Genomic DNA, 20,794 nt, shown 5'->3' on the forward strand with positions numbered 1-20,794 from the left:
AATAGATGAGTCTATGAAAGTACTGGATAAGGTAAAATAAACAGCTCTTGCACTAGACCAACCGGGAACCTTTAAGCCCCCCTCTCACTAGACGCGCGGCACGCTGGCAAAGCACTCAACGAATTTCATCGACAAAAAAAATGAATCTTTTAAAGCTTTGTGTGTTTTGTTGCCTTTTTGGTCATACTTGTACGTTTTGAATGATATTCCCATCATAAAGTCAAGCCACGGTAACACAAATCCAGTTTAGGACGCAGCGACGCCGCCAGCGTGCCGCGGGTCCAGTGAGAGGGGGGCTTTAGAGACAGCGTAAGGTTATACTGTGCAATTTTACATCGACATAAGAAATGTTTTCAATACCATATCCTCTCCGTCATCTCCTTTGTACGTTGTCCATGTGACACCATCCAGGCTGTAACGCAAGTAGTATGTGCTGACAAAGCGCCCGGCGGCGCCCTGAGTCTCCACGGTGGACAGCTGGGTCGGTTGGCCCATGTCAATTTGCAGGTACTGGTTGACATCGTCAGTGGCAGGGGCCCAGAAGGCAGCAGTGCCGTCTTCGTACGTCTTGCCGATGGTGGCATAGAAGGACGAGTGGTGCTCGTCAAGGGTCGAAGAAGCAGTGAAAGCTTCTTGTGGGATGGATTCGATCACGGACACTGTTTCTGTAAAATCGAGAAATGCACTATGCACACTATGTCGAGCGAGCGAAGGTGTTTCCCCCCTTTCACGGTATGAAGCCTTTGAAAAATTGCAGCTTAAATAGGACATTCTGAGGCTATCTGAGAGAGAAATTTTAGCTCATGAAACTTCAGAAATCAAGACATAATCAACTGTTGAGCCATTGTTGTTTGCTTAGAATTGTAATACAATTGTACTCGGAAACAATAGTTACGGAAACAATCTCTGCAAAACAAATCAATAGACCAAAATTTGTCCCCGCAATATTTTTCAACAAACTCAGTGCAAGTTGATTTTTTCTGACACTACGTCGCATATAATGCCGTATATGATGGCATCATCAATGTGACTCATATCTTAGCACAAAAATATCAGTCCTGCAAACATACCTCCCTCTGTTACTTGAGTAGTGGTCTTGTGAAGGAGAGTGAAAGTTTTAGCGGCAGCTGAAATGAAATAGAAAGTACAAACATGTTTAGCAATGATTTCGACAATCTATCTATTAAGGGTGTTACCTTTCGCTGACTGAGAAGAATGTTCCGAGAAGGATGTTGACTATATCTAAGGAAAATGTTCTGAGGGGGGATGTTGATTAACTCTGAGGAGAGCGTTCTGTGTGTGTCGGGGTGGGTGACCTACTATGTATGAGGAGAATGTTGCCTTGTCTAACTAAGAAGAACGTTCCGGTGAGAATGTTGACTTACTCTGTTAGAGGAGAATGGTTCCCTGTGCAGAGAATAACGTTCTAAGGAGGATGTTGACTTACTTGTACTGAGGAGGGTGTTGATTCGGAAGGCGATGCCGCCAGGACTCCACTCCATTGGGAAGAAACGGATGTACCTGCAGGTGAATTCAGCGGGGGCTGGCTGGATACTGGGGGCATTGCCATCCGTGTTCCCCGTAAAAACCTGGAACATAAGGCAAGGGTAAACCCATTATCCACTTGATAAGGTGACACATTGTGCCTTTCTTCGTTTAGATGGTACTAGTACAATGTGTATTCGCTTTGGCTTACTTTTTTTCCAAGCATACCGGGTCAACATTGTAAGTCTCCTCAATGAGTGTTTTGTGAAGATGTTTAAGGCACGAGATCCCCCCATTCACAGGGCCTAAGGCTTAACGTCCTCTCCGAAAGACAAATGCCATCCGTACTGTAGTAGTCTCTACCAGGCTCCAAATAGGTTGCTAAAACAAAGGAAGTGGCCAGATATATTAGATAGAGTGCCAGCTAGCCGGCCTGGGATAACAATTTGCGATCTCCGTAATCTGGTAGAGACCAGCCAGGTCACGCCTTCTCGGGACCAGAACCTCTCATCTTAGGGGCTTTTTTGTAATCCGTGAAAGCATAAACAAACGTTCTAAGGGGACAAATGCATGTAGTACGAGCTTTCATAAAGTCCTATGCAATGTGCCCGACCTAAGTACTTACGTAGGCTTCACCGCTGTCGTCTGTCACAGGCTGGAATTCTGTCCCATCCATGCTGTACTGCACAGTGAACTTGGTGACAAAGCGCGTCAGGGCACCCTGTACCATGACTCCCTGTAGCGTAGTGGGCTCTGTCATGTCCACCTGGAGGTACTGGTCAGTGCCGTCCGTTGCTGGCGCCCAGAAGCCCGGCGAGCCGTCCGGCATGGTCATGCCAATGCGGGCAAACTGGGGTGTGTGGGTATCGTCCAGGTTAGAGGAGGCGGTGAAGGAGGAGTCCGGCAAAGCACTTCCGACCGCGATGAACTCTGGACAGTCGAAGATGAAGATTGATCAAATGAATGGATGGTTTATTGTGAACGACGACAACAATAAGTTGCCAGCCAATCACGTCGCCACTTACGGTAAAGAGGCAACGTGATTGGTTGGTTACTTTCTCTCCACCAACAGTTGGGTAAGTATCTGATTGGCTGACGGCTATCCAGAGTTAACAAACCGAGAAGGACGGTTCGTAGGCCTGTACGCCAGGGCCGTTGCATGAAATAAACAAGCCGCGCGCCTGGCATAAAAGGGTGGCATACATGGGTATATTATTTTCAGTGTCACGACGACCGGTTCTGGCACAAACTGCAATACATGCCTTAATTTATTCATTCACTATAAACGAAGTAGAAATAGAGGTACCATATGGTACAATAAGGTGTTAAAAATGAGATAATCAAGGATGAGAAACTTACGTCTATTCTCTGTTCTCTGGAACTTGTTCAGAAGGTAATATGCAAAGGTCTTCGATGACGCTGGCAAAGAAGATAAAAAATACTGTTACATTTATGTTGACATTTGAAGTGTCGAGTGTTGGTCAAGACTACCTGATGTCTACCGCTTATCATTATCATCATTATCATCTGTAAGATTCACAAAGGCGCTGTACATTTTGCTTTTGTCCTAATTGAGCATTGGCAGTCATAAACACCCGTTTGATTTCATTCTGAATGATAAACAGAAAAAATGCTTAGTGACTTAGAACGTTTTTACGCGAGCCAAACATTTTCCAAAATAAACATTGCTCAAGGCTATTGCAAAATAATTGCACAGAAAAATTAAAGAGATGTAATAAACAGCGTCAATCGTAACTGTCTTTTTATATGTTGTCAACTTACTGGAAGTTATTTTGGTGTTCACTCGGAAGGCAATTCCACCGGAGCCCCAGGTTAGTGGTGAGAATCGCAGGTACCGACATAGAATAGTGCGGCTCAGCTTTGTACTCTGCGTTCCACTATCATCACTGTTTCCGGTGAAAACCTGAGAGGACAGATAGAAACATCTCCATCTGTCTTTGCACACTCCCTCATTCAAAGAATAAAGATGAGTCTATGAAAGGACTGGATAAGGACTGCAACAGAGCAACCGGACACCTTTAAGCCCCCCTCTCATTGGACCCGCGGCACGCTGGCGGTGTCGCTGCGTCAGATCGAGTTGATAAAAGCACTCAACGAATTTCATTGACAAAAAATAATCTTTTTAAGCTTTGTGTGTTTTGCTGTCTTTTTGGTCATACTTGTACGTTTTGAATGATATGACCATTATAAAGTCAAGGGTGACACAAATCCAGTTTAGGACGCAGCGACACCGCCAGCGTACCGCGGGTCCAGTGAGAGGGGGGCTTTAGAGACAACGTAGAGTTATACTGTGCAGTTTTACATCGGCATAAGAAATGTTTTCAATACCATATCCTCTCCGTCTTCTCCTTTATACGTTGTCCATGTGACACCATCCAAGCTGTAACGCAAGTAGTATGTACTGACAAAGCGCCCGGCGGCGCCCTGAGTCTCCACGGTGGACAGCTGAGTCGGTTGGCCCATGTCAAGTTGCAGGTACTGGTTGACATCGTCAGTGGCAGGGGCCCAGAAGGCAGCAGTGCCGTCTTCGTACGTCTTGCCGATGGTGGCATAGAAGGACGAGTGGCGCTCGTCAAGTGTCGAAGAAGCAGTGAAGGCTGCTTGTGGGATGGATTCGATCACGGACACTGTTTCTGTAAAGAGAAAAAATCGTTTCACTACATTGTCTAAATGTCTCTTCAATAACTCAGTTGAAGTACAACTCTTGCAGTATGAAAAGTGTAGCTCTTTTCAGAGATGCGTTGGGCAGATCATTGAAAACAACTCCTAATCTACCAATTTGAAATCTTTATATTATGTATTGGTTGAATCATGCATATGTTTATCGTTCAGCTCTTACATGTATGTTAATCATGCAAACAACTTTTACAAGTTAATTGTTTAAAAAGGAGTATAAAAGAAAAAAAATTCGGGCGCACAGGAAACGCTTCAATAAAGGATATATATCAAAAGCTGCCATATCTACCCCCTTCTTCTTCTGGTTCTTCTTCTTCTGGTTCTTCTTCTTCTGGTTCTTCTTCTGATTCTTCTGATTCTTCTCCGGTTTCTTCCGTTTAGAAAAAAAAATGTCAAGACGTTTAAGGACTAACTTCCTAACACAAGAACAAATTCAATTTATCAAGCAATGAAATAAATGAGAACATTTGTGGGTAGCCATAGGACTGCCAGTGAAAATCCAAGATATCTTCTTAATTTGACTTTCTAAAACCCTGCCAATGCGCTAAAGAATGTGATATGCAATTCGACACATATGACATAACTTCCCTTTGTCAATAAACACCATAGATGTAAAGCCATGGCATTTTGCGACAGTGCCATAGGAATAGATGTGTCTTTTAGATGTCAACAATTCAATGATGTGTTTAGCTTCAGAACTTAAGCAGACGTTTACGTCTTCTTTCTATATGACTACTCTCCGGTATCTTTGCAGCAACAAATAAGCATACATAAGGCCACAGGCACATACTAACTTCCACATGCTACGCATAAACCCATTAGAAGAACATAAGGGTAAACTGGTTTGATTTATTTTTACTTCTTCATCGGGTTTAATGCAGAAAATTTTCAAATAGAAACATGCTTTTTGTAAAAGAGAAAAGAGTCATTCATTGGAAATAGCCACTTGCTTGTCATTGTAAACTAAATGTAGTAACGTATATCACAACGTTGGGAGATGGGCATGTAAGAGTAGCGCAACAATATGCATATTCCATAGCTGTAATACTGTATAACACAGAAACGCAATTTATCTATCTCACCGTATATATATATATATATATAGACCTTCAATAAAGATCAGGGCTCGAAATAGTGGGTGTATGTGCCCCTGTGTGCACTCACAATTGGAGCTGTGCACCTAATTTCTGATTTTGGGTGCACTGGTGCACCCAGATATTTTTGTACTCTATGGGGTAACGGTTCTCTTGTACACTCACATACAGAATATTCTTGAAATGGAAGTATCAGTACTTAAATTGATGTACTGCTTGATTGAAATTTGAAATCTGGATAGAATTACAGATTTAAGTTCTTAAGAGAGGTGCTAGCGTTAAACGTATGTTTTGCTGACATTCAGTTTTATTCTATGTGGTGGACCCAAATTCATATCTGTGCACTAATGTTTTTAGTTGGGTGCACCAGTGCACCTATTCCCAAAAATTCGACCCCTAAAGAAAGATTCAAGACAATGTCAAGACTCACCATCGCCTTCAGCTGCGGCTTGTGTTTCCTGGACCTCTTCGACGGCTTCTTCCACCTCCTCCACCGCTTCCTGTATCTCCTCCTGTATTTCCACTTGCGCCGCAGTGTCTCCACTCCTAACGGCTTCTTCAAAAGCGTCTACCCGCTCCTGTAGTTCCTCCTGTGCTTCCACTGTACGATGAATGAAATATCAATGAAGTCATAGCTTTACCACTAGAGATTAAAGTCGAACGCTATAGCTAGTTCACCAGTTAACCGCGACGATTTCTGGTAAGACTCAATGAAGTCATTGCTTTATTACTACTAGAGATTAAAGTTTGACGCTAGTTCACCAGTTAACCGCGACGATTTTTGGTAAGACTCAATTGACACCAATCTTGCAAAGCAATGAACCATCATTTCTTTCTATTACATGCCGATACTATTGATTACCTTTGGCACTGATGCTACAATATCATATTTCTTCACTAGTCCTGTTGATACAAAAATATTGAGATTTCATCAAAGGACCGCCTGTAACGTTGAGACCGGCGGCATTATTGTGGCGGCGTAACCGTTTTCCACGAAGAGAATGCTTCTCAAAATTATCTTGCCACCAATTACCTTTATAAAGCAGCTGTCGCTCCTTTTTTGGTTTGGAGAGAGTGCTAAAGATTTGAGCTTGTCTAAGCATAAAAAATCGCGAGAAAATGGTGGTGGAAAGTTTTTGACGTCGTCGTCTTCGAAAGCAAGGTTATCAAAGCTTCTGAATACGTTAGTCTGTGAAGTTTGCATCTCTGGTAGTACTACTGCTGTTGCACTTAGCATGTGTTCCTAAATACTTTTTTTAAAATCCCGGACATTTGTTATCCTGTGAATTTAGGTGAAGTAGCATTATGTATTTTAAATTACATTATGATGCCATCAATGCCATGATGGACATTGGGGCTAAACAGAATAGATCATTGTTGTGGACTCCTGCTCACCTACGGTCTCTGAGTCAACATCGGCGTCCTTTATTTCTTCAAACAACGTATCCACATTCTCTGCCAGTTCTTCCGCTACTTCTTCCTTTTCCTCTTGGGTGCCTTCTTCTAGAACTTCATCAACGTTGTCCAGGGTCTCAGTAAGCTCGTCCTGGGTTTCCTCTGTATAGGTAAAGAGAATACGGTAAGAGCAACTAGAACTGCGGTTCCCTAGCACTTTTGTACAATCATTCATCTAGGCGCATACCAGAGGTGATGATGGTGATATTGGGAAATATTCTCTGTTTTCGCAGTGAACTTTTCATGTTTAACTGAAAACACTCACCAACGTCTTCAGCTGCCGCCTCTGTTTCTTGTGTTTCCTGGGCTTCTTCGACGGCTTCTTCCACCTCCTGCACCGTTTCCTGTATCGACTCCTGTATTTCCACTTGCGCCGCAGTGTCTTCAGTCCTAACGGCCTCTGCAAGAGCGTCTACCTGCTCCTGCAGTTCCTCCTCTACCCTCTCTGCACGATGAATGAGATATCAATAGTAATTGATTTTATACTAGAGATTAAAGCTACCGTAGTCAGTCGGTTGTAAATTGTAATTTCTAATACAATTATAACAGTAACATATTAAATTTCAAGTAATATATTAGAACAAGGAAGGACTGCCAGGAAGGGATTAGAAAGAAACAGAAATTGAAGAAGAAAAGACAAACTTGATATTCGGTAGGGGATATTGTTATTAACGCCATACGGAGAATCCGGTCTTCAAAAAAAGATAATTTTTTATACAAAGAAAGAATGCAAAGTTAATGCTCCGTGTGTGGACTCTCACTCACCTACGGTCTCTGAGTCAACATCGGCGTTCTTTATTTCTTCAAACAACGTATCCACATTCTCTGCCAGTTCTTCCGCTACTTCTTCCTTTTCCTCTTGGGTGCCTTCTTCTAGAACTTCATCAACGTTGTCCAGGGTCTCAGTAAGCTCGTCCTGGGTTTCCTCTGTATTGGTAAAGAGAATACGGTAAGAACACCTAAAACTGCGGTTCCTTAGGACTTTGATACGATCATTTATTTAGGCGCATGTCGGAGGCAATACTGTAACGGGGGGTGCCCTAAGATGTCACGCGCCCTAACATGGCACGGATTTTACTGATCTTATTTTGCATAACCACGCCGTGTTTGTGACCACTGACTACGCTGATAAGGAAGGTTAATAAATCAAGTTCATGCACATAGTTGTCATTTTCTTTTAAAACATATGTGTACATATTCATTTCTTGTTTCGTCGAAAAATAGTATTTTGACAATAATGATGGTAGCGCTGAGTAGAGGGTCACTGCGTAGCTAGACGGCCTGGCGCCTAAATATAAGACCTGTGCCAAGCAGATACACAACTATCATACACGTAAGAAAATCACTTCATAAAACACTGAAAATGTGGGTCTTTAAGTGTTTGTTGAAAAGAAAACCGACCAAAGAAAAAGAACGTAAACATCGCTGTCGTCTGGCGACGTTGTTTTCCCGCCTTTTTTTCTGCCCACGATGGTCGCGGGACGATTCAACGCAGAGCTATGTTACGCTCTAACACGTGATTGGTACCGTCTATGAAAAGTAAACTGAATGCTGAGATGGCGAAGATATTTTCCAATAAGTAGACGAAGTATTGTTGATTTAAGCAATGTCGTTTTTATCTTCGCCGAGTACTTGTACTCGGAGAAGATTATGTTTTCGGTTGAAAAATCTGTTGGGTGGGTCTGAATGTATGTCAGGAGCATAACTCAATAAAGCTTCAATGAATCTTTATGATTTTTGGTAGGTGTGTAGTGGTTGTGCAAAGGAAGGTCAAGTTCGAAAATGGTTTACCTTGCGTTTTTCAACAGTACTGCAGCGTACTTTGCATTTTGTTGTGTTTGTATGTAGGCAAAAAAAGTGACGGAAACGTTGATGGATCTTCATGATTTTTTGCAGGTGAGTAGATGTTGTGGAAACGGGGGTCAAGTTCAAAATTGGTTCCCCTGGTATTTTCCGTCGGTACTGCAGCGGGCTTTGTGTGGATGTGTATTTGTATGTCGCCAGCATAACTCGAGAAGCTGTTGATGGATCCGTATGATATATAGTGGATAAGTAGGGTTTACAGAAAGGAAGGTCAAGTTTGATTATGGGCCTTCTAGCGAGTACCTAAGGTACTGCAGCGGAGCTTCAAAATTTAGGGGCATATTTTCTGAAAGTGCTATGGTCATGATTTTTGTGTGGTAGATAGTTCATGCGACAGAAAGTAAGTTCTGTAAATTTTGCCCCCCTAGCGGCTTGTTAAGAACTGCAGTGGGTGTTTTTGTTTCGACATTCGGACATGAATAACTTGAGAAGGGGTCGACAGATCGTCGTGATGTTTGGTATGTAGAGAGCTCAGATGGTGATTTACATTATCAATGACTAATTATGCAAATCAGGAGCTAATTTGCATAATTAGTAAGGAAAGTTTGTTAACCCACTGCATTTCAATGGGACATGGGACAGTGTCAGGTCATGTAAACAAATGGCCTTGCATAAACGTACATGTAGGTCAAATAAATAAACTATTCTCCAAGCAGAGGTGTGGGTCCTGCTGGGTTTTTTTCAACATGGTTGGCGACATAACGAAATGGGGACAAAATAGATAGCCTGACTGAAAACACCTAAAAACGCGACAGATTTATTCTATTCATATGTATTGACTGTACTATTTCATCATCACTTTCAACTTTCAGCACTGCAATATCGAACCTTTGTGGCCTATATAATATAAGCATACTCATATTTTTCATGACCAGTTATAACATATATCAGCACACTCTACACATATACTAGTCCTGTACCACCAAATGATTTAAAACCCTATCTAGACTGGACTCATTCGCCCAATCATAACTTCCAAATGGTATGGTGCATAGTCAAATTTGCAGCGGGTGATAAGCACGTAAATATTAATCACTCTCCATGATAAGCCTTGATTATTTGGCGAAGATAATGTGTTCGTGGAACTCTAGTTTCGTAATGATTTTGTGAGTCGGGCCGCATTCAATACGTACGTCGAGCCGCGCGCACAGTGCGTCGTAGCCTAATCCCCGTGAAAATATGAGCTTGGATACGCTAGACATAGCCCTTCTCACACGACGAGATAAGTGCACACCGTCAAAACTTTTCGGTCAAAAGAAAGCTAGAATATAGTAGACTACAAGCCTTGTTCACATTTTCTTAACTTTATCACCAACTTCCGGAGAGAGCAAAATAACAAAAGCGTGCTAAGTTAGGCACCCTATCTGGCGTAGCACTAAATCAGAACGAACATTAGCGAAATCATATCACAGCATTTTCTGCTTGTAAAGCGGAGCTCGAAGGGCTCATGAACAATATGAATGCATTTCTTATCCAAGTATGGTCTTCAGATGACTATGTTCAAAATTCATTCATTAAAACCTGACCACTCTCTGGCAACCAGCGATGGAGCGCCGTGAGTTCGAGCGCGTAAAAAACGTGCCATCTCCGGGCGACCCCCTATATATTATGAAATATTCTCTGTTTTCGCAGTGAACTCTTCATGTTTAACTGAAAAAACTCACCAACGTCCTCAGCTGCCGCCTCTGTTTCTTGTGTTTCCTGGGCTTCTTCGACGGCTTCTTCCACCTCCTGCACCGTTTCCTGTATCGTCTCCTGTATTTCCACTTGCGCCGCAGTGTCTTCAGTCCTAACGGCCTCTGCAAGAGCGTCTACCTGCTCCTGCAGTTCCTCCTCTACCCTCTCTGTACGATGAATATTAGATGTATATAAGACCAAAGGAGGACTACCAATACGGGATCAGACATTTAAGAAGCAGACTGAAGTTGAGGAGAAAAACACCTAACGTTCGGTGTATTTGTTGTTTTATCAACACCATGCAGAGAATTCTGTCTTTCACAAAATAGAAAATTTCAATAAAAATTGAATGTGGACTCCTTCTCACCTACGGTCTCTGAGTCAACATCGGCGTCCCTTATTTGATCAAACAACGTATCCACATTCTCTGCCAGTTCTTCCGCTACTTCTTCCTTTTCCTCTTGGGTGCCTTCTTCTAGAACTTCATCAACGTTATCCAGGGTCTCAGTAAGCTCGTCCTGGGTTTCCTCTGTATAGGTAAAGAGCACATATAAGACTACTGTTTCCTAAGATGTCAGGTATTTTCAATACCGTGCATCGGAAAGGTTTGTCGTTTTCGCGGTGACTGTCAACTAAAAGACACCGCGAAAATGTGCTCTGTCTTCAACCTTCTTAACATCACCAAAGATTGCTAACTAAAAACAACGATAACATGTCCTTTCTAGTCCTATCACAAAATGAACTTCCTCGCAAAATAAAACAATTTACAGAAAATCAAAGGCATGACCAATGTATATGGCATGTATCACATACAAAGGCTATACATCCATAGTAATTCTAGCTTATGTTTGCTTGTCGTCATTGCAACAAACATCTCTTTGAAGGTTTTATTTCGAAGGCCACATCAAAAACTTCATTGTTAATGTTCTCATACTTTGGGTTGTCGTAAGAAATGCTGATCATGTCTAAACTAGATGTATGTAAGGTGAGCATGTCAATACTAACCGAGTATGTCTAGCTTAACCACAATAAATCTTTTGAAGTCAACAAAAAGTACACTTCATGACGAACTATAAAAGTACTTCGTATTTACAAAGTAAAGTAGGTTCAGCTTCCAAACAAAGTTCTATCTGGGGACTGTAATCTGCTCGAATGGGCCAATTCAAAGGGCTTCCATTTCACAGAAGGTAGTTGTAACTAAATAAAGACGAATACACATTTTCTTCCATCGTGGATTTTGTTGAACCCATATATATCGATTGTTCTTTGTTCTCGGGTCTTTCTCCCGATCCCCATGATGCTCTATAGTTCTACGTAGGTCTAGACAGCTACCTTTGAGAGCGGGATTCAATCACAATCGGGAGGGGCCAATACAGCCCCGAACAGCAGTATTTTTGTTACACAGACTATACCTTTGCCAATACCGGAAAAGCTTACAGTTGAGTTCATCGTGACAAAGCTGGCGCATCTAGACTAACTGAGGGCATCTAATGTGAGCGCAACCCATGCCCGTAGCCAGGATTTTGATTGGGGGGTTCTTTTTAATGTTTGAGGGACCAGCGAGCGCCGCAGGCGTAAGGTTCCTAGGGGCTCCGGGGGTATGCCCCCCCCCCCTGGAAAATTTAAAAAATTGAACTTTATGATATGGCATTTCCTGTGTTTTTGAGAGGATTTCAAAGAAAGAAATCATAGACAAAGTGAGCAGTTTTTGTTGGATTCCAGCCCCGCTGGTGATACAAATGTCCACCTTGAAAAAAAAAACCTTGGAAGTTAAAAAGTGGACCTTGGAGCGTGTAAAATTTCAAAAATTGAGCCTTCTGAAAGGCCTTTTCTTGTGTTTTTGAAAGGGTTTCAGTGGAAAAATCAGAGACAAAGTGAGCAGTTTTTTCTAGGATTCTAGTCTCTGTGGCCTTGCTCAGCCAGGTGATACAAATAAGTCCGCTTTGAAAAAAAGTGGACCTTCAAGCCTTTGAAAGTGGACCTTCAAGCCTGTGGGGCTTCCGACCCCCCCGACCCCCCCCCCCCCCGGCTACGGGCATGTAACCACAGTGAATCTTCTTAAGTCAACAAACTATGATGAAGTAAATATGTACGCCATAAACGTACGTGCTTACACATTAGTTTCAGCGTCAATTTCGAGGCTAGCTGTAATCTGCGATATTTGTGTATTTCTAAATCCGGCGTCACAATTCATGCGAGCGTCGGCCGACTTTGTACATCGCCCGAAGTTCGCCGAATTTCAAAATCGACCGAGCGTCGACAGTATTTTCCAATGAAAACCTCAGGCGACGTCCGTTGAACACTAAAAACTAAAAATCCCCCATAAGATGGTACCGTCTGAAGTCAGTATCGACTAACATGGTAAAAGGCAAGTATCTGGATCAACTTTTATTTATAAGAGTCGCCCGAAGCCCGCGTAATCGACAGGACGTCGGCCGTACTTCGGCCGAAAATACACATTTGAAGCTCGCCAACACGTCGGCCGAGCTGAATTTCTTATTTGTGACGGGGGCTTAATGACAGTAAAAGGGCTCACCAACAACCTCCGCTGCCGCCTCCACTTCCTGCTGCTCTTGAACCTCCTCTTGAGTTTCCTTCAATTCGGCTGCAGCTTCTACAAGTTCGGCTGCGGCTTCTTCCTGTTCTTCTGAAGTTCCATCCTCCATAGCAGATTTTACCTCGTCTATAGCTTCTTCAAAGTCTTCCTGCAGTTTAACTACGGAGGACAAGGCGTGATGACAAACGTTAGGACTTCCTTCTGTAGAATTAGACTTATCTGTAGTGTGTCTTTACATCACGTATTCAGATAACATTGGGTTTGCTAACTAACAAACAACACAGACAAATACGTAATCACCAGACTGCCAAATATGTCACGATTTATATACTTAATAACCAATATAACGATGTGTTGCGCACGATTCTACTTTTCCCACGGTTCCTCATATCTTATCTTATTGTAAGCACTGTATTACACTAGACACGAAAATTAAGACCCATGGCTTATTTTTAATCGGAATGACAATAAGATACAGATTTTGATAGACCTGGTCCATTGTTTTGTTTGCTTATTTTCAATCTTTTCCATATTACTTTACTCCTTTACTCAATCAATACTTGTATTTATTCCATATTTTAAGTGTTAAGTGTTCTTAGTGGTGAGAATATTTCAGAGGTTACTACAGATGCGAAGCATCTGCAGGCAAAAAGAAGCCGTTAGCATGCTAGCAAGAAGCATTGATGCATAAATCACGATTACTATTGTTGTCGCCATTGTAGTGTTTAAGATACTAACCGACTTCCTCATTGTCAACTCCGGCCTCCTCCATGTTTTCCGTCAAGTCTTCAAACTTCTCCTCAAGGGTTTCTGCCAGTTCTTCCACCGCTGAGGAGTCGTCGGTTTGGACAGCTTCCAATATGTCGTCAGCAGTGTCGTCTATGAAGAACGAAACATTTTTTTTTCAAGTTCAACTTAGAGTAAAAGTTTGTGTTCGAATGATGGACATTGAAGTGTCCACTGATCTAGAATTTGAAAAAAAGTGGTGAATTTTGAAATACCTAAAATATGTGACAAAATTTTTCAAATTATGATGATCATCTTATTAATAAGGAGTTAGTTGTTCGGATGTTTTCTTAAATCTTGTCCTCTATCTGTCCTGGTGCTCTATTATAGCTCTAAATAGTTGTAATAAGTTACCGATGCCAATACTTACAAACTAACAATTGGTTAATCTTGACAAAGTTACATGTGTATACGAGGGCAACCAATGCGAGAGTAGCCGCAGTGAATCTTCTGAGAAATAGTATAAATAACGAAAAAGTACGTCCTATTTGCAAATAGATTTTAGCTTCCAAAAGATTTCTATTTGGAAACTAATCTGCGATAGCGGGCAGATGTTTAGTTGTTCTATTTGAAAGGAAGGTGATTTAAAAACTGCGTATGGCCTGATACATATTTTCGTCAATGGTGGATTGTACTGTCAGACCCGTGTATTTTGGGTGCAAAGAAAAACACAACATAATAATTATTTTTGACTGCATTAGATCACAATTGCGAATTGTGCCTGACAGCATTTTTCAGGACAAAAGAACTACTCACCAACAACATCAGCTGCTGCCTCCACAACTTGTTGCTCTTGAGCCTCCTCCTCAGCTTCCTCCAATTCTTCTACAACTTCTACAAGTGCGGCTGCGGCTTCTTCCTTTTCTTCTTCAGTTCCATCCTCCATAGCAGATTGCACATTCTCTATAGCTTCCATAGTTTCCTCCTGCAGGTCAACTACAAAGGGAAAAACACGATGACATACGTTAGGTTTCCCATCTACAGAATTAAAAGTATCTTCTGTCACAGTGTCTGATATACGTAGTGTGTCTTCACATCACGTATTCATATAACATTGGGTACAGTAGTAGAAATGTTTATCGCTAAAACAACATAGCAGTTAGTACATAGCAGCCAACTGGCTGAATTGCGTACTTGCTGTACAGGTTGTATTCAAAAACTAAGTATTTACCGCTTATACAAACTAAGTATGGGAACTAGGTACACTAGGTATGGGAACTAGGTACACAGACAAATATGCGCATCAATATGTCCATGTCTACAGTAAACACGATATCAAACTGGACATGAGCCTCCATATTTACTGCTAATATCTGTTATTGACAAGGAAAAATTTCTACAGTGATATTTCTGGGGGGAAGTAAAACAATTCAGAGCCCACTGGGGGGGGGGGGGCTAAATAATACACTTTTTGCAGCCAACCCGTAACTATCAGCCACCCCGTAACCATCAACAACCATTATTGTTGTTGTTGCAATGCTACTATTTAAGGTACTAACCGACTCTATCACTGTCAATTCCGCCCTCCTCGAAGACTTTTTCCAAGTCATCAACCTTCTCCGCAAGGTCTTCTGTCATATCCTCCACGGCTTCGGTGTTGTCGGCTTGAACAGCATCCAATATGTCATCAGCACCTTCACCAACGTCATCCTGAAGGTCCTCTGTGAAGAACAAGATTTTTTCCTCAAATTTGTAAGGAGTGTAAAAGGACATCGTGTTTACATGATGAACTTTAGAACAACAAAGCAGGCATCATTGTAATACCTGGCTTATCAAAATTATAGAATGCCGCTGTTGACAATACTTCACTACACTTACACGAAATACGAGGATGTATTAGTGATGACGTTTGGAATAAAGATGTCGTTAGCGCTTTGCAAAAGTAAACAAACAAACAAACAAAATTGGTATGTTTTATGAACATCACTGACTCTGTGAATGGATAAGCAATGAAGCTAAAATAATTTTTGTATGTATGAAATGTGGACAGCCACGCTCTTACGTGACCTTATCCTACTCCTAGAGAATCTATCTTATTCATCTTTGAGATTTATTTATGTTAATAATATGAAAATAGGTATAAAACTTCTAAAAGTTTAAAAGTTCTAAAACAGGCATTCTGAAACACCATGGTACACAGATTCTTACAGGGAGACTCGGATTCGCATACGCCTGAGTATCTAAGTCCAGAAAGGGAAGTGCCACGTTCCAATGTATATTATATACTTACCTATTCGTTATGAATGTTAAATCACTCATAAATTAGATAATAAGCGATACTTACCAGCTTCTTCCTGTGCTTCTTCGATCTCTTCCTGTTCCTCTTCTGTACTCTCTTCTGTACTCTCACCTGTGAAGTATGCATACATTTTCATCAGTCTGAACTAACAGCTCAATAGAGAAAATGAACTTACCCCGTTTTTGTGTGACGTCATGTAGATAGTAAAATGTTCCATGGTGAGCAGTGGATCGTAAGTTGAGGACATTTTTGCAAGACTCAGAGGAGTGAACTAAGACATGTGATACACTTGTGCATCAGGGTCATACAAAAAGTGAAAGCCAATACCTTTTTAACCATTAAGCTGCTAGTTTTTCTAGGCAAGTAAAAATTAAAAAAAAATGTTTGACCCCTGACCTCCCTCGCAAAACCTGCGAACAGCCGGCGGCCCTAACTCCCCTAACTTCCGGGCTTCGAGCGCTACACGCACGCAAAGCTGTATTCTTCTGGGGAATACCCTATCTCGATTATAACCGGGTGCAGCACATAAGGCATGTTTCTGTATCCCTGTTTAAAGGAGTCCTAAACTCCAGAAGGCGGTGTTATTTTCCACTAGATTATGTATCAATCAATACATAATCAACCGACTTTTTACAAAATTCTGCTTGTGGTAAATTTTACAAGGTGTGTTTTTTAAAACAATATGATACTCACTAAACCCCTGCAGACCCTACCAGTGTATTCCCTATGCGTAAACATACATTTTTAAACGTGGATATTTTCGGTGTAAATGAGGGTGGTTAAGCACGATATGAAGGCCAATTGTTAATAAGATATAAAAGAACACATAGCCAGAAGGTTTTTCTTAACCACCCTGACATTCTTTTTGTAATCTAATTTTTGTCAGGCATTGTCAGGCACATTGTAAAACCTACATAGGCTGAGGGTCACCTGGGGAATTTGGTAGAATACTGAACGTTTTGGATGCGCACGGGACTAGTGGGTACTTTATCGTATACTGGTACAAATATTCATTTCTACTTCCTAAAATTACCATCTTTTGGAAAATAACTTCCCCCTCTGGACTTTAGGACTCCTTTAAACCGGGACTGGCGGCTTAAAAGCAGGCTAAACTTAATTTCGTAAAACATACTGCAGTATGTTAAATATACCACTAAGACCAGTTCTGACTTATTTTACACTATTCCATCATATAGATTAGCGTTTTTACAATATTTGAAATTCGCGGTGTGGTGATGTAATACTGGCGATGTCCAAAGCCCTTTGACCTTTGTGACGTCAGATTCCGAGTCGGAGGAATGGCGTCTGAAGCAATTCCTATGGTGCAGGTGTGGCCGACTCGGAATCTGACGTCACAAAGGTCAAAGGTCTTTGGACATTGCCATTATTACATGACTATTTAGTCAACTTAACCTCAAAATCATTTTCACCATCAACACAGATGAACTCTTAATTGAAGTCACTCATTTTCTCAGTCAGACATTTTCATTAGTTGGTATGCAATATCTCAATACGTCGCAGAACAAGGTGAACTTTAGCAACGCATTCTAAAATTAGCTAATCTTAAGTCGATAGTATGTAAATTGGAAAGCAAAGAAAGGGATACCAACAAGTCAGACCGTATGTAGTCTTATCACTCATGCTTTTACATATAGCTACGACTTAATTGATACGTCGATTCCTTGTAGCATTCTTCATCACTTATGATAATAGAATTTTCTTGCTGATGAAAGAAAAGAGGGAGCTTTCGAGGGGAAGTAATATTTTGTTACCTGATGATACTTCACTTATAGATACTCCGGGTCTCCCGACGAGGTCTTCAAGGATCTCCTCTAACTCTTCAACTTTAGTGCCTGGTACTATTAAAACAAGCCAAACAATTGGTATTAGTATTAAACGTATGTTTGTGACGTGTATGCTAAGATTGGCAGATTGCGCATAAAAAAAGTACAGAGATGAATTATTTGCCAGTCTTTTGTATCACTATTTGAATAGGCCTACCAATTCCAACCGCTGGTTGCTGTGGCACTGGAATCGGCTTGCGACCTAAAGGAAAACAAAACATCTAGCAAAAGCAACAGCAACTAGAAACAACAACAAGGCGACCTACATTTGCTTCATTGTTGCGCACAAAAGAGTTCAAAGCTCTTTTTTGTGCGTGCTTGCAGGTAAGCAAGCAAAAAACACAATTTAACTCACCTTTCACGAATCAAAATGTATACAACATACATGTTACCATTGGCAGAATGTACCAACAGGATCATATTCCATAAGTTTTCGAGTAGTGCCAAAGCACAGCTCGTATTGGCATGAACTAGCTACATATCGCTATTTGAATATGCAAAGCAGGGCTCCTACCGATTCCAGCCCATGGTTGTTGTGCAGGCCTCGGTCTATGACCTACAAGAAAACAAAAACATCCATAGCAAAAGCAACTGCAACTAGAAACAAAAAAATAGCCAGTCTATATTTCGTCAGTTTGGTTCACATGACAGTTCAAAGCTCTTTTTTGTACGTGCTTACAGCTAGCAAGCAAAATCAACTTGACTCGTCTTTTGTTAATCAAGGTCTCATTTGTACAGATTTAATAAAGTCACCTTTGAATGCGATGATTTGGTTGTTGATGATCTGAGGTGCTCCCTCTCCCGCACACCCACCACATCCACCATCACTGTCTGTAATTGGTCCAAGTTCAAGACCACGTCATAAAATGTACTTTTACAATCATTGTTACTTTTAAATCTTAAGCCCCCCTCTCACTGGACCCGAGACTGCTGCCGATCGAATTAACAAATCATTCATTTCATCAACAAAAAAAACGAATCTTTTAAAGCTTTGCGTGTTTTTTTTGTCTTTTTGGTCATACTTTCGTTTCGAATGATATTCCCATAATAACATCAAGGGTAACACAAATCCAGTTTAGGACGCAGTGACGCCGCCAGCGTGCCGCGGGTCCAGTGAAAAGGAGGCTTTACTACTATGTATGAAAGTTAACTTGATTCAAATTTAAAGAATACAACGGCTTACCAAGAACGGTAATCTGGTTATTGATGATCTGCTTGCCCTTTCTTGGTCCTCCATTAGCTCCGGGGAATGCTGGTTGCCCTGAGTTTGGACCAATGACCAGATTGATACCATCGGGTAGGTTTCCAGATGTCAATAGTTGTCCAATGGCAGAACCTGTAACGAAGAAACAAATCTGTAATCTCAGAAATTTGTAACAGTCATTTTCTTTGGCTTACATCTTCCAACAAGATGTTAGAAATTCCTATCATTTCATGTTGGAATGTCGATAGCGTTTTCATAGATGTCTCTAGGCAAAAAAGAATCACATTAATCTTATATATTTCAGAAAAGATGTAAGGTGGTGCCAGTGTCTTTAATATTGAAATTCATATTTCAATAGAAGCATTGTGTGGAGGATAAGTGGAAAGTCAGTACACACCAGGGTGATTGGCATCTCCGATAAGTAAGTTTACGCCTCCTGTGGGAACAAAATGTGTTCATCATATGCTGTGCGTTCGTTTTAGATTGACGTAGGCTATACCTTATGCACATTAATGGGAGGTAGCCGCATTATTGTAAAATAAGTGCGTACGTTTTACTAAAGAGATTGATAAAAAAGGCTTGTTCATAGTTACCTGGTTGGGACGGCCGATTTCCTGTAGTAAAAATAACAATCATCAATATCGTCGAGAAGAAAGGTGCAAAAGTATGGATTGGCTACTAGCTACTACTAGGTGTGAGAAAACTGCAGCTGTATTTAAAAAAGTTCATAATTCAGGTATTTGCAACCTAGTCTACGAACTCTATGAACTAATGCAATAACATTGTATGGTACGACATAGTGAGCTTCAAAATGGCGCCTTTGATGGATTATAGACAATCTCGAAGTGATTATGTTTTAGTCATCAAAAAAGTTAATGTTTTTATTTCTGAATGGCTTTTAAACTGTAAACCACAACACAACTGATCAGCTAGTCTTTGTCAAGGTGTAAACAATCCACTGCTTTTGTGACGTCACGTTTTTTGCAAGAGGGATTAAGGAGTCCATCTACATCCGGGCTTTACAACCATCCCTCAATAGAGACGGGGGGCGCCATAGACTTTCTGCAACTTATGATCCACCGCTCACCGAGTTACGTGTCTCATCTGCATAACGTGACGTCACAGAAGCAGTGGATTGTTCACTCCTTGACAAAGACTGTAGCTGATCAGTCGAAAATTTGGGTAAGTCCAATTTATTGTGTTGGCGTTTACAGTTTAACTCCATTCAGAATGACTTCTACCAACACAGATGAACTTTCAAGTGATGTTTTTATTTCCTTTAATGCTAATTACACGAAATAAAAGAAAGATTGGAAGATTATCTCACGGGGAGGAATCCCTAGCTGTTGTGGTCGAGGTACCGCTGGCTGCACCGCCACGGCTACAGGAAAAAACAAATTAATTCTACGGTATTTCTAAACTGCTTAACTGTTACAAACATGAGGTCACATTGCCAATACATCAAATACTATGTAGATATGACAACTTACACAGTTTTAAACCATTCCACGGATGTATATTGCATATTAGTATCGCAATGGTGCGTTTGCTAGGTCATATATTAGTGGTATGTACTCAATTACCTTACTTTTACTTTGATAATGTACATGCAATTAGCCTTCAGTTATGATTTGCAAATAGATATTTTGATCATCTATAAGTCTCTTTATCAAAGAAATTAGTGACAGTGAATTACACAGCATGAATGTGAATATTCGATAATGTACATGCAATTTAGCCTTCGGTTATTATTTGCAAATAGATATTTTGATCATCTATAAGTCTCTTTATCAAAGAAATTAGTGACAGTGAATTACACAGCATGAATGTGAATATTCGATAATGCACATGCAATTAGCCTTCGGTTATTATTTGCAAATAGATATTTTAATC

At 41.0% G+C, this 20,794-nt stretch overlaps 1 protein-coding gene across 1 annotated transcript in view; it reads right to left on the reverse strand.

The window, feature by feature from the left end:
• The window catches only part of LOC136449252 (uncharacterized), a 65,230-nt gene that overhangs the window by 15,912 nt on the left and 28,524 nt on the right, over window positions 1–20,794 (reverse strand). Inside the window, exons 23-49 of the mRNA XM_066449201.1 lie at window positions 20,229–20,282; window positions 19,495–19,515; window positions 19,299–19,337; window positions 18,881–19,033; window positions 18,451–18,528; window positions 18,212–18,253; window positions 17,855–17,899; window positions 17,626–17,712; window positions 15,899–15,964; window positions 15,114–15,275; window positions 14,371–14,550; window positions 13,567–13,707; window positions 12,808–12,987; window positions 10,639–10,800; window positions 10,259–10,438; window positions 7,497–7,658; window positions 6,997–7,176; window positions 6,672–6,833; window positions 5,707–5,877; window positions 4,472–4,552; window positions 3,835–4,139; window positions 3,268–3,409; window positions 2,845–2,904; window positions 2,111–2,415; window positions 1,448–1,589; window positions 1,071–1,127; window positions 361–665 (exon numbers count right to left, since the gene is read on the reverse strand). Of these exons, the coding sequence (XP_066305298.1) occupies window positions 361–665; window positions 1,071–1,127; window positions 1,448–1,589; window positions 2,111–2,415; window positions 2,845–2,904; window positions 3,268–3,409; window positions 3,835–4,139; window positions 4,472–4,552; window positions 5,707–5,877; window positions 6,672–6,833; window positions 6,997–7,176; window positions 7,497–7,658; window positions 10,259–10,438; window positions 10,639–10,800; window positions 12,808–12,987; window positions 13,567–13,707; window positions 14,371–14,550; window positions 15,114–15,275; window positions 15,899–15,964; window positions 17,626–17,712; window positions 17,855–17,899; window positions 18,212–18,253; window positions 18,451–18,528; window positions 18,881–19,033; window positions 19,299–19,337; window positions 19,495–19,515; window positions 20,229–20,282 (3,662 nt within the window). The remainder of the gene's footprint in view (window positions 1–360; window positions 666–1,070; window positions 1,128–1,447; window positions 1,590–2,110; window positions 2,416–2,844; window positions 2,905–3,267; window positions 3,410–3,834; window positions 4,140–4,471; window positions 4,553–5,706; window positions 5,878–6,671; window positions 6,834–6,996; window positions 7,177–7,496; window positions 7,659–10,258; window positions 10,439–10,638; window positions 10,801–12,807; window positions 12,988–13,566; window positions 13,708–14,370; window positions 14,551–15,113; window positions 15,276–15,898; window positions 15,965–17,625; window positions 17,713–17,854; window positions 17,900–18,211; window positions 18,254–18,450; window positions 18,529–18,880; window positions 19,034–19,298; window positions 19,338–19,494; window positions 19,516–20,228; window positions 20,283–20,794) is intronic.

This window comes from Branchiostoma lanceolatum, chromosome 1, assembly GCF_035083965.1.
Source record: "Branchiostoma lanceolatum isolate klBraLanc5 chromosome 1, klBraLanc5.hap2, whole genome shotgun sequence".
NCBI lineage: Eukaryota > Metazoa > Chordata > Leptocardii > Amphioxiformes > Branchiostomatidae > Branchiostoma > Branchiostoma lanceolatum.